This window comes from Chelon labrosus (genome assembly GCF_963514085.1).
Source record: "Chelon labrosus genome assembly, chromosome: 2".
Classification (NCBI taxonomy): domain Eukaryota; kingdom Metazoa; phylum Chordata; class Actinopteri; order Mugiliformes; family Mugilidae; genus Chelon; species Chelon labrosus.
This window is the reverse complement of record NC_140338.1, coordinates 19,634,153-19,648,502: the sequence shown is the minus strand read 5'-3', so window position 1 is coordinate 19,648,502 and position 14,350 is coordinate 19,634,153. Positions and strand designations below refer to the sequence as shown.

The following is a 14,350-nucleotide window of genomic DNA, read 5'->3' as shown; positions in this document are numbered from 1 at the left end:
AGTTTCTCTTTTCCTGCATCAAATTATTTGAGAAAAACTAAATCCAAAAAGCAGGAAATGATAAAGAACAGGAAACAAAAAAGTAATGGGAGTTGTTGTTAAAGTGTCAGTTGTCATAGTGATATGATTAATACGGTATTGAGTCTGTCGATGAGCAGGATGTTTCTACTTAAAAAAAAAAAGAAAAGAAAAAAGAGAAAATATAGGGACACAGTTTGCCCATTTATCAAAGAGCTATTTGATTGTCATCATTCTTAGACCTTTTCAAAAAGCTGATCTTTTTTGGTCTAAAGCCAAATGTCCTTTCTTCTCCAGATCAGGCTCTTGTATCCCTGAAAGAAGAGGCATCGTTTTAAAACATTCATGATCCACCTTAATGATAGTCATTTGGGTTATATTATAACATAACATGCTGTATCATGTTATCAGTGTATTTAATATTTATATATACTGTAATTGTTTTAGCCTGGCATAGACCAAAGTCTTCTCTGACAATCAGTATGCTGTAGATACAACATTTTTCCCAGCAGAGGTAGTACTGGTCAAGAGTTTGGTTGTCAGGTCTTGGTGATCACTTATGAAAGACCTATACCAGCTACTAACAGGCCACAGCTAGACTGCATACCCTCATGGCAGACATTGAGAAAAAGATATTACCTGAATCATTCAGCTACTGCACCACTGTTCCTCGTGATGTATTGCCCGCCGTGTGTTGGGCTTGACATGGATGTCATGCAGATTAGCAAACACATGCAGACTGAAACTGCTTATGAGGGTTATCAAAAGTTGCTCCTTTCATTCATCTGCGGGAGGCTACTGTCATGTGTTTATGCCCTACTCTCGTCTGGACATCTGCTCTCTGACAGGCTGATATTACACATGACCTGTCATTGTGAAGCTTAACCAATCTAAATAACAAATGACAACCTGTGTCCATGTCTGTTAGTCATGGAGTTATCATCCTTAACAAAAAATGTATATTTATTACAGGTTTAGAAACAATTGCTAAACCCGCACTACCTCTCTGTTATAATAAATTAAAATGGGACCTGTTTTCAACACGTTATGTCTCCATTAGAATGGGCTTGGCTCTAAGAACCACGGATGAACTAATGTACATTTGTGGTTGGTGTCCATGGCATTTGCTTACAGCAAGAAACATATAGACTAACATACTATTCAGTGTGTTCTTCTTGTTGCATATATGGTGTTGAAAAGTAATGCAAATAGGTTGTTTAAGATCTCACTGTTAACACATCTCCTATGGCAGGTTATCAATGCCGCGCTCACTCTGGCTGCACGCCCCCAAAGCAAGGTTGCCCAGGACAACATGGACGTCTTCAAGGATCAGTGGGAGAAGCAAGTGCGCATCCTGACCGAGGCCGTGGATGACATCACCTCCGTGGACGACTTCCTCTCCGTGTCAGGTACGAGGCAGCACAAATCCCTCCCAGGTTGGGTTGATTGAAACAATTTATCTGAATGTTCTGGATTTTACTCCGACAGTCAAGAGTGAGTGAACTTAGTGACTGGTAGCTGCTAACATCAAACCGAAGGCATTTCTCTGCGGTGGTTTGATGAAAACTAAATCACAATTTGGATGATCACAGATCACAAAACATAAGTGCCAAGCACAGGAAAACAACAATTCAATGGTGAAATTACAAAGCAATACAAGCAGAAAACAAGCAGCTATTTATTTTGCTTGAATTGTGGTGTGTTTCGTTTTGTCTTTTTATGTTTCCTTTATGCAAGTGCCTGTTTTTTCAGGTATACCAGTATATAACAGTGTAACAGGTATACGTAAAGGTTTTTTTTTCAACCTGTTTTCTAAAAGGAAAAAAAAAAAACTGTTCAGGGAGCAACATGAATAGTTACATTTAAGTCTTGTAATCATCAGCACACACTGTTAAACATAAGACTGATCTCCATCTACAAGGAAAACGCACTCTTTTGATAATAATCCCAACAATAATTGTTTTTCCCCAATAAAAGAAAGCCTTGGGTCCCTTTCACATGCATTCACTGTTGTTCTTTTGTGTCTTCAAAGAGAACCACATCCTTGAGGATGTCAACAAATGTGTAATAGCTCTGCAAGAGGGAGACGTGGACACTCTTGACCGAACTGCTGGAGCTATCCGTGGTCGAGCTGCTCGCGTGGTCCACATCATTAACGCAGAGATGGAAAACTACGAACCTGGGGTCTACACTGAGCGTGTGTTGGAGTCCATCAAGCTCCTGTCTGAGACTGGTGAGTATAGCATAATTAGTAGCAGTTGAATGTTTTATTATTAATATGCACAATGTGTATTGTGAAACTTAATACAGTATCCTTCACCCTTGAACTGAACTTGCATCAAACATTTTGCCACATGACTTTTGGTAGCTGAACCTACTTCATGAGGAAAAGTCTAATGCACGGAAACACAAATCAAACTGTAGCACACACATTAGCTGCCCAGTCCGGTCACTGACTTGCAGATCCACCTTTACTGCCTGAATGCCCAATGTTTCACAGTTTTGGTTAGTGTCTTGGCTGCAACACAAAGCCTGGACACCACCTGTTCACTCCTCTGCCACTCTTGAATCTCATCCATTTTTATCCATTATTTCTTTTTCCATCAGGTCAGTGTACAGTGTCAAGGCATATTCCAAGTTGATCTCTGTGGCGCACCTGACGCACACATTTTTCCGTCCCATGAGTAGAGATTGGTTCCTTCAAACTGGCTGATTTATTTATTTATTTAATTTAATTTTACCTTTATTTGAACAGATGGAAACAAAACTCATTATGATTCAGAACCTGGTCAAAGTAGCAACAGTATTAGTAAAGAAAAGCACCAAGACAATTTTCACTGCCTTTGAGGTGCAATGCTGTAGCAGAGGTCCGTTTAGTGAGATGGTTTTGGATGTTTGAGTATTAATTTGGGTTTGTATAGGCTGATGTGGCCTCTGAACATGCAGTATAAAGGTTGTGTTTTTGACGCAATAGCCTCATACCACACAAGAATGTGGGGTGTGTTAATAGCATGGACCTTTATTGAGTGGAAGAAAAGTAGTTTGTTTTACAAGCTGTGGTAACTCCAAAATCTTTTTCTGAAACATGGACAAATATTTATTTACGAGGGCCGGTAACATTAGCAAGTTAAGTCAGCATTAGTAGTGTTGAGTTACTACAGTCGAGAACGTATACAGTACACCTGTGGAAAGCCATGATGAGGAAAGCATGCATAAGACAGTCACCTCCCTGCACCAGTTAAAGGAGCTATAAAAAAGGGGGTCCACCATGGCCGCACACTGCCACAGCATAGAAGTCTTCCAAACATCAACCCACATGATAATTGTCTAGATGCGTTACCTCAGCTTGCTGTGGGGACCAGGCTTCCAGACCTCAGCGATGTCTGATGCCAGTGGCCAGTGAAGGGACGTCGTAAGCGGTGTCCAAGGTAGTAGAAACGCAACTAAAACAAACCCTGACCGGCTCTCTTGTCCATCCTGTTTCTTCAAAGGTCACTTGTCAAGGCTGTTTCATTCTGACTACCTGTCTTTCAAAATGATTGACAGAAGGTTAGAATTATAGACTCTATGAAAGAAAATACAGCCTCCGGGAATTGCTACTTCTTCCTCTCATGTTGGACTGATTCTGACTCACTGTCCTATCTTGTGGTATTATGAGACGGACTGGGTTTGGCGCAAAGCTGGTCAGTATGCTAACCTTATTAGATACCTCTGCATTACAATACATAGAGGTCTATGACATGAGTTCACAGCTGGCACATTCTGTTCATGATCTGGTTGACGTTTGACTATTTTAAGCATTTTCCCATTAAAACGAAACTTTGTCTCACAGTGCTTCAGTTTGTTACAATTACATCTTTAAACTGTGTAGGTGGGAAGATTTGAGAGCTTTGGCAATTTGTTGGAAGCAACACCCACCAGTAAAGACCTGGTACATAATGAATTCACACAAGACTCAATAGAAAAGAATATTTTTTTTCATTTTTTCCAGGACTGGTCATGTTGCAACTCCTAATGTCATACCAATTGTTGTACAGTAGCACCACAACAGTGCGTGGGTGGTTCAGAGATTGAGAGGCAAGCCAGTCAGTGTTTCTGTTCCCTAATACAGTCTAATATAAGGTGTTTACTTATGCGCATTGTCTTGAGAGGGAGTCTGAACACAAACAAGAACATTTTGCTCTGTGAAATAGCTTAGCAAATTCTTTAAAAGTATACTCTAACATGCCCTCAGCCGCGCACACTCCCGAAAGGTGGACAAAACAAAAGCACAGGATAAAAGCAGAGAAGTCATTTAGCAATTACCTGTTCCCAAGAATAAAATCTGACCATACAGCCCCCCTTTTTACAGTATCCACCCCCTCACCTCGTTCTATTTTTCACCAGCCCCCTCCCCATCCTTCCCCCCCGCTTTCTGTCTCTCCCATTAGAGCCCATTTAGCGAGGCGGTATATCTATTGTTTCGCTCGTTACTTTCATCTGCCAGGATAATTGAGAGACACAATCAGCTCCCCTCCCTGCTAGCTGATAAGTCGCAAACAGTATTAGGTGAGTCACGTGTGCTCACACAGCCATCTGTCTGAGCTCCTCTTCTGGCGCTCAACTCCCCGACAAGCACTAGTTATATGGTATCACGAGCACATTCTGTTATGTCATTGCATAATTCCGTTTAATTGATTGGGATAATTGATTGATGAAGGACAGGGGCAATATCTCATAGACACTTAAGGTCAGTTCCGAATGACCATAACCTTGTCACACACTAATAAGTTATAATTGTGCTGCTGTTCTATTAGTCCTCCGTGGAGCTTGGAGCTTGTTTCAAGAGTCAGCAGGACCCAGAAGCATTGTGTCAGCATTACTGAGAACAACAAATGGAGAACTGTTGATGTTGCAACATCACATCGATCGCACGCTGATTTTTCTTGATCGTCCGTTTGCTTTTTTAAGGGTCAACGTCATAATGTGTGTTTAATAGCTTTACATTAGAAGCCTAGTATCTGGATGGTTTATACAGAGAAGAAACAAGATTCTATTCTCTTCATTCTGACTTTAAGAGATAGGGGGATTTGTACAACTAGAAACTGAATACAGTATCCAACCTATCCAATCCAACATATACAAAGGCTGAAAGCAACATTTACTGTGTGTTAGATAGAATATCTGCTCTTAATGCACTATATTACATGTTTTTTCAAATGATGATGGTTTTATAGGATGACAGTTTAACATGCATTTGATCCAGTCTCTCCTCCCTTGTTGACAGGAAAAGCGGTTTCGATATGTAGACACTTTAATGTGCGTAATTTACAAGATACCGGCTATTCCTGCAAATCTGGTGCTTATGCCACCTGCAGGAGCGATACAGCTGTCATATGTTCCCTCCTCCAGTCGCTGGTTACAAGTGTCTGCCTGATGTTCCACATTTCACATATTTAAGCTTGAAAAACAAGCTTTCATCTTAATCTTTGAAATCTTTGACGAAAATGCGTATTAATCTTCGTCACATTATGGTGATTTTAATCTTTCATACTTTTAGTCTAGTTTTAGTTGACAAAAAGTCATTTGCATTTTTGTCAGTTTTTAATCATTATATTTAGTCAAACTACAACCACAAACATTAATTTATTTTAGCAACTATTTTATATGTCATCTTTAGACAAAGCATAACAGTGCAATAAACACAGATGGTCAAAAGCAGTACAATGGCTGAACACATATTCCTGAGTTAACTTGTCTGCCAGTGCACATGAGAGGACAGTTTTCATAGCTATTGTTGGGTAATTGAAGTACAAACATAATGAGGTAAAACCAATAAGGGTGAACACATTTTGAAGCAAAATGCAACATGAATGATATACTGGATTACTTTGTATTTGGACTTACACACAAGAAGGATTCATTCCAGGAATTACATTTATGGACAGTTTTAGTTTGCTAAATGCTAATCCATTAAACATTATACTGTACAACGTTTAAATGTGTGTCAGTAAAATGGCGGAAGGCAATAACACTTAATGTAGCGCAAAACAGCAACTTGAAAAGTACTTCTGAGACTTATTTAACTTTATAGTTGGCTTACTTACAGTGATGGAGGCTGCATAAATAGCAGGGCGATGCTGCTTCAAATGCTTTGTAATGTATTCTTGTGGCAGTTAGCTAGTTTTGGTGGGCTACCATCAACTGCTTTATATAATCATAACTTGCAGAAAGCAGTAATACGGCCAGTAGCGTCAAAACTGCCAAAAATCCTAGAAGAAGAAGAAGAACTGCCTGAGATCAGACAGGCAAACGCCCCTTATCCAATGGAACGCACATTTTGAAAAGATCATGGGTTTTTAATTTCCAAATGTCTATGCCAACCGAGATAACAAAATTGGTGAAAGTCTTTACAAACTAGGCGTCTATGGACGAACCAAACATTCTGCACTCATTGGGCCAAACACCTCAACAGATAAATAACGGGACTCTATCTCACTTTAGGCTAGACCCATTGCATTGAACTGACAGAGGGAATGGTGCATCCACAAGGAGGCGACTTTCAGGTGCCTGGTGTCTGTCGGAATTCACCTTGAGTTCAGGACAGTGGAGTGCACGAATTGACCAGTCACACTTGTCAATCCGTGCATGGCCTTGGGGGGGGGCAGTCTTAAATTTTAACGAGGCCTCCACTCAATTCTGATGCTAATTGAGATGTTAAGGCGGGGGGAACCAGCAGCTGTGTTAGACCTGTGTTTCATTGGCCCCATATTTCTCTTTGATGAAGAGCTGTTGTGTTTCTCCTTCCTGTTTCCCCTCTTAGTGGTAGTTGGGTTTTTTAAGGGCTACCATGCACATCTGATCTGGACCATAAAGCACTTATTGATCCTTGCGAACTTTTGCCTGCCTCTCCCCTCAGTCCTCACAGACCTGATGTCTATGGATTTGAACACAGTCAAGGAGAAATCTATAGCTGAGGGAAAGATGATTAAGTGTAGCTGAACAAAGGAAAAGGATATAGGACCACACACTTTTTAGAGGGTACTGAGTCCAATTAACTTGACTCTACCAGAAAATCAATATCTGTCACCGAGGATTTCACTATGCGATTTGAGGATTTTAGTGGAATTCATTGATGTGGTCCCCTTTTTTCCCCTTTTCTCAGTGGTGAGGATGTGTAAAACATTTATGCTTTGCCTGAGCGTGTGTGTGTTGGTGTGCGTGTGTGGGTGTGCGTGTGTGTTTGTGTCATTGAGTTGGCTGTTTGTGTTTTTATTTGACTGCCCCTGTGTTTATGCCCACGGCGACTCTTGCCAATCACAACCACTTGCCCGTGTCTTTCTGACAACTGTCCCACCAACGCAGAGCTCATCACAACTACCTGCCCTTTGACCTTGTCACAATTTGCCCATCTCTCTTTCTCATATTGAGTGCGGTCAGATTTATGGCCAAGTCAAATACAAGCAGCCAAGGCACACAACTCTTCTGTGTAAAGCTTAGCCATAGATTCCTGACAGACAGTCCACACATGGGCCCGGGATTGAAGCGTGTCCTTGAGAGGGAGAAAAATCAATACCCTAATGGGAAAGTGGTTATGGCTTCTCTCTCTCTCTCGCCCCCATCTCCCTCTCTCTTCCCTGACACACTTTTCTGCCCACTAACGCCCCGTGTTTAAACTAATCTTCTCCTCAAAAAGAGGGACAAATTTTAAAGTTGATCATTAGTGTGGCGCCTGCAGAGGGTAGATTAAAAAACTGATATATGGCCTTAGTCAGTGTGCCATTTAGAAAAAGGCAGGGTGGTGCTGCTGCTTGTTATTACATCGGGGCACTGTAAATAGGATTTAGCCGAGGTTTTGCGCAGAGTAATAACACACATTCTCACACTGCCACCCACATGTCATGCCTGTAAATCAGTGCATCAAGTGCACTTAAAAGAAGCAGCAGAGACTAAAGGATCGAACTAAAGACACTTCATACTGTCAAAATAATAGCTCTGAGGACCAGACTGCTTTTTTTTCTGAGTTTTAATCAGAAAACTCTATTGGTGTCATCAGTAGCTAGAGAAAACTATTTGTACTTAAGGGGAGTTGGTGCTCTTTTAATACTCAGAATGGCCTGCTCATGGCCTGTAGGTGTACAACACACAGTTGCTTCACAGTGAATTAATACAAGCAGTGGATAAGAGAAGATGGTGCTTGGCTGCAGTGAGTGTAAGTACATAAGTAAGGACTTTGATGAAGGTTAATGGCAGGAAAATGTTTTCATAAAAGGTATTAAAATCTATTTTGTACACTGCTGTTGTTAACCTGCTAGCCATGCTAGCCGTGCTACCTCCTGCACATTTACAACCGTCCCCATCCCCTTTCTTCTCCCCTCCTGCTTTGAACCACATACATGTCTACCTTGAGATTAAGGTGTGGTCACATGACGGTTCCAGTCAATAAATATTAGCTCTGTTCTTCCCCCTAAATTGAATGCCGTCTCCAAGACAAATTCACGCAGCATTTCCTGTTTTTGTGTAATATCCAGCTGGCTTCAGCAGATTTCAGGTTAGAGTTCAACTGACTGGGCATTTGTGCTCATTTGGCAATAGAGGCACTGCTGCTCCAGCGCTTATTTTTAACATGTTTTGTCACTATACTTCTTGCTCCACCAAAAAACAAACTGTGTCCTTATATACTCACATGGCTGGAGTCACGTCGCTGATCTTATTGCTTTGAAGCAGTTTTGCTAATTACAGTGACGCCAACAGCAATGCAGAGAGGCCTCTCCAGGAAATTATTATTAATTATTATCATGAGGCAGAGCGTCATGACCCCGAACATCTCAAATCCGCCACCAAAAGCAGATGGGGTGTGTTATTTAATTTGAACTTAAAAAAAAAAAAATAATTAATTAATAAATCGTAACAACCCACCATAAAATGGGATACAGTGATGTCTTTAGTGTTCAGTGTGGTTGTTCTGTAGCAGCCTAGTGTGATTTGCATGTGATTTAACGAACGCAAACACATCTGTGGGAATCTGTGGGAACCTGCCTTGGCGTGCTTTTCAAATTAGGGGCTGGTGATTTTATCGACATGTGTGTCCTTGAACATGTGCCGCGTTCAGATGGCAGCAGAGCTTTGATGAACGCAACTGTGGACAACAAACACTGTAAAAATTACGTCTGTTAGACTTTAATGCAGATGTATACGCATACATTACTGGCTGGAGGTGGGGGCATTTATTAAAATGTTTTATTTACATGTTAGGTATTATTCTTTTAAGTCTTTCCTGTGCATTTGCCGCTAGTAGTAGTTACATTTGCTGTTTCTGATAAAATGGCAACAGACAGATGTGGTTTTGGGATGCCTTTTTTTTTCTGTCTAAAGCCTAAGCACCAAACTGTCTGAGCTCTGTTTACACTGGCCTCAACAATAGGACCCTACGGAAGACATTGAAATGTTACAGCAGCCCAAAGACAGGTCAAGAGACAACAACAGAATAGAATAAATAACTGCTTCAGACGTTAAAATTCATTATGGAAATGCCACTGAGAAGCGTAACGACTTACATATTGTAGGACCTGTGGAAATATTTGTGTGAAAGATATTCAGTAACGCAACTCTGCAGCCAAGATGTGTATATTATCAGAATCAGAATTATTAATCCCCTGCAGGGAAATGCTTTGTACCAGTTGCTCAAGACTCTGGACGTAATAAAAGGAATAAAATTATGCAATGAATAATGAATTATATACAGAAGGGGAGAATCTTGTCCCTACGTCCCACGATTAAAGTCCCCACAGATCCTGGAAGAATGCTCTGGGGTGCTGAGTCTCTCAGTAGCAGAGTGGATGATGTCGCACACGATTTGCTGGGATAGCAGAGGGAGGAATGTAAGCAACGACCAAGATGGTATGTGAAAAAAAAAAAAAGAAAAACCCTGGGATTGTAGCAAGGAATGTAGCTCTGTTGCTAACAGCTCAGTGTCTGGGCTGCAGAACTGTTCCTTCACAGTAATGTGACCAGGGTGACACCATTTGTTGTTAATAGAAGTGGCAAGCACTCCACTTCCCTTCTTGTCACTCTCAGATTTATTCCTGTCCGCTATCTGTAAAACGCATAACACTCACAAAAGTCCTCTCAGCTCTTCTCTCAGGCTGCTCATCTTTTATATATCGGGACTAAGAGACTTAATGTATTTAGTCGTATATCAAATATGCATAATGGGTGCAACAGCAACAAAAAAAAAATTAACGGCAACATTTTAACAGCTTGTAAGCCATCGGTTGCCAATTTACCATGTGTGATAGACAAATGGCAGCATTAATCACAGTAGGATTATTTTTTCTGTTATTGTAAGTCCGCGCCTTCCTGCTGTTTAAGTTCCAGATCATGTGTACACGAGTTTATATACAGCATAATAAGTGGAGTAAACTGAACAATCTTAACATGAAATTGAAGGTTTACGCATCATAAAGTCTGCATGTTATGCTGCTTATATCTTGTTAAACACGTCACTGGGGCACACCACCTCCGCTTTGAGGTTTTTAATCATTTATTGTACTTCCATAACTTCTTACTTAAACTATGCTTAAGCCTAGAGGGTGGTGGCGGTGGTGAGGGGGGGATCCATTCCTACATGGTCACATTTAATTCCCTTCATCATTTTTCAACTGGAATGAGTGAAATTGCTCCTTACCATCAGCAACTTTGCTCATTAAGAGCTCGGAGAACATTTAAATATTTCTATTTAAAACGCCTTCCCAGCAATTCCCAAAAGCCTATTTTACGCTTCTCCAGTAAGTGGATTAAACTGAATTAAAAATGAAAAGAAGGAAAGAAAAAGGGGGAGACTTTTTGTAGTGCCTTTTATGTTTGGTGAAATATAGAATCAGACAAATAAGTACACTTCAGATACACCTTTAGTGCAAGCTGGTTAATTGATTTAGTTCACTCCGCATTTAAGTGAGGAGGAGAGTGTGGCGGATAATAATAAAATCGCACCGCTGGCTTTGTGGGAAAGGGGGCTCGCCGGCCAAGCAGCAGCATTTCTTGTCTTTTCCCTTGTGTTTTTTTTCTTGTCCGTCCATCTCCATTAGTCCTGCCTTGTCCCCGTCTTTTTCTATTCTTCCTATATATGTATATTTATTGTGGAGTCAAAGAAAGAAAGAAGAAACTGCACATTCAAAAATAATAGTGGAGTTATAGAGGTGTATTAGGGGAAAAAAAGGACCCCTATACAGTATGAAGACCTTTCCTGGCTGGACCATTTCTTTTGTTATGATAATTTGCTTCAGCGCAGACTCCATATAAAAAGAAATGCATTATTAAACCCTGCATTCAATTATTGTGACACAACAGGAGATTACGTAAAACGGTAACCTGCTAAATAATAATAATAAAAAAGAATCACTCTGTATTCTTGAATATGAAACATTGTCTATTCACGTTCAGCACAATTCATCTGAACACACAAAGAGCAGAAAGCTTTTTCATCAGGTCCGGCCAATTGATACCGACAACAATGCAGGCCTTATTTTTTATGGTCAGTAAGGACTTTTCATTGGTTATTTGGCTTTTGTTTGATTGAATGAATTTGTTTCCCTTCAACGCCTTTGTGATTTGACAGTCAGAGCTGCTAAGGTAGCGCCCTTGTACTGAAGCTCATACAGCCAACATCTCAAGGTTCGGGGTTGTGATATTGGTCACGTGCATAATGTACAGGTACAGCAGCAGTGAAGTTAAACTGCAGCAAGCCCCGACTGTGCTAATTAGCAGGCAAGCTCCCAGGCTGCGCCGACACATACAGTATGTGCACGTCCATATGCCGCATGACAGTAAGCACACAATCAGCTCTGTGATAGACAGGCCAATCTTCCTGCTGGGCAAGCCAAGGTGAAGTAGCTAATTGGTGTGCAACGTGTGAACGGCGTGCTGTAGTTGTTGACACAGAGAATCAGGGTGACATCCTGAAGTGCATAAGTGAGCAGAAACTAAAGGAGACAGTGGATGAAGCACCGGTATTTGTACATGCTCTGTGACATTTTTCCCTTTTCTAATTGATATGCTTTAACTTATTATGGAAACACAGAAAACCAACGGGTGAGCTAAACCTGTCTTTTTCCATAATTTCTACTTTTTTTCTTTGTCTTACCTTCCTTATCTCTTTCTCTCTGCAGTCATGCCCCGTTTTGCTGAACAAGTGGAGGTAGCTATCGAGGCACTGAGTACGAACCCCCCGCAGCCCTTCGAGGAGAACGAGTTCATTGATGCATCCCGTTTGGTGTACGATGGCGTCCGTGACATCAGGAAAGCCGTCCTCATGATAAGGGTATGTCCCTTACCTTCTCTAAAAGAGCAAAACAATAAAACTGGAAGTCCTGCCCCATTCTTTGGAAACCATCTGACCATATATCAAAAAGAAAACCTGTACCGTAGTAAATGACCAGAAACTAATACTTATTTGATCCCGTTTGAATTCTGCCATGAAATAATGTTGTTTGTCAATTTAAGAGTCAAGTCAAGAAAGTCACATATTGTCATAAAGAAAAATTTTGAAGCCCCAACCATAGCTAAATCCTTTGTCTTGTACTATACACTGTTACAATACACAACATAAAAACCTCTGGCTGGAGAAGTAACTGTAAGAAATAACACTGACCATCTTGTGACAATTCAATGTTCTGCTGGGAAACTTTTGGACCTGGCATTCATGTGGCTGTTACTTAGACATGTACCACCCACCTATACCAGACCAGGCATCCCCACCCCATAGCAATGAGACTCCTTGATGGCAGCAGGCACACACACAAGAACAGTTTAGGAACAACTCAAAAAACCTGAAAAACAGCACAAGGTATTGACCTGGCCTCCAAATTCCCCAGATCCCAAACTCATCAAGTATCTGTGGGATGCACTGGAACAAGCCTGATCCACAGAGGCCCCTCCCTTCAACCCATAGGACCCAAAGGCCCCCACTGAGAACATCCTGTTGCCAGACACCACAGGACACCCTCAGAAGGCCCATGTCCATTCCCTGATGAGTCACAACTGTTTTGGAGGCACAAGGGAGATCTACACAATATTAGGAAGGTGGTCATAATGCTATGCCTGATCGGTATATGTCAGTAGCAACATGGCTGTCACCTTGGCATATTTTACCTCATCTTTCAAGGAAGGGCTGTGCGTATATAAATAGGGTAAATTCACTACTATCCATCAACATGTACGTATGTATCCACTTCTTGGGCGTGTGGTCATTACAACTAAAGGGCAACTTTCTAGACTTCTCGAATTTGTTCTAAAATCAAATGTCTGAAGCTCAGTTCAAATGGGATAAAAAAAATGGTCTCTTACCATGGATCAACCAACAAATTCTGGTTGTCTAACGAAAATGGCAAAACTTTGTCTCTCTATAGTCTGAAATGGTTTAAAACTAATTGAAGTGATTTATTTCCGTCCTTCTCTGTATATTGATATACGTTACATCTGAATAATGAGTCTGAATTAAGCCTTATTTTGGTTTAAACCTACAATCATATTATGGTCTATTTGAAAAACGTCCTGTCTTATAAAGAAATATGAACCTGGACATTTAAATCATAAAACCTGTGGTAATATAATCTCCTGAATCTGCTGGTGAACTGGACCATTTGTCACACTTAAACACCTCTTTCCAGATTTTTCCTCTCCACTTTGGCCTAACATGCTTGTGACTTTAGTGCTGCAGCAAACTAAGTCGCTGGTTGTCATAGATGATAGTGGATATTCTACGATGATACAAATCGGTATCTGCCCTGAGGACGAAGGAAAACAACTGAGATGTCGCACCTGTCACGTGATCCGTTTGATGAAGCTGGCAGAACATTTTACAGCATGTCGCGATAAAAAATGCTGCATAACAACAAGGTGCCAGCAGCTCCTCTGCCTCGCATGTCTGCACCGATGTTACAGTATCTGCATTTTTCACCCGAACTGACCCTTCTCTCTTCACCATGTAATTCATTTATTCAACTTTATGCAGGCTGGAAGGTTTCCCAGTGTAGCTCTGAAAAAAGAAAAAAAATCTAATTATGGAAAATAATTTGATGTTGGTAAATAATGTAAAACAGGCAGCTTTGAACTGCCCGGGACCAGCTGGCTTCATAATCCAATCCAAGTTCAATTACTTTCTGAGGAAACAACTTGGAGGCTCCTTGCTTTCACTGTTGTCTGACTGCATCATAAAGATAGAAAACGTCGGTGCCACATGTAATAGTTTTTTTTTTCTTTTCTGTGCCTGGGTTATTTTTCTCCTACTTAAACCGAGTAATAGCTCCTTTAGAATTTTTTACAGCACAGATCTCATGAGCAGTCAGTGGATTAA

At 40.9% G+C, this 14,350-nt stretch overlaps 1 protein-coding gene across 2 annotated transcripts in view; it reads left to right on the top strand.

The window, feature by feature from the left end:
• ctnna2 (catenin (cadherin-associated protein), alpha 2) overlaps positions 1 to 14,350 on the top strand; it is a 306,322-nt gene that overhangs the window by 268,703 nt on the left and 23,269 nt on the right. For both annotated transcript variants that reach the window (XM_084561584.1, XM_084561583.1), the window contains 3 exons: positions 1,271 to 1,427; positions 2,051 to 2,251; positions 12,165 to 12,316. In XM_084561584.1, the coding sequence (XP_084417710.1) occupies positions 1,271 to 1,427; positions 2,051 to 2,251; positions 12,165 to 12,316 (510 nt within the window). The remainder of the gene's footprint in view (positions 1 to 1,270; positions 1,428 to 2,050; positions 2,252 to 12,164; positions 12,317 to 14,350) is intronic.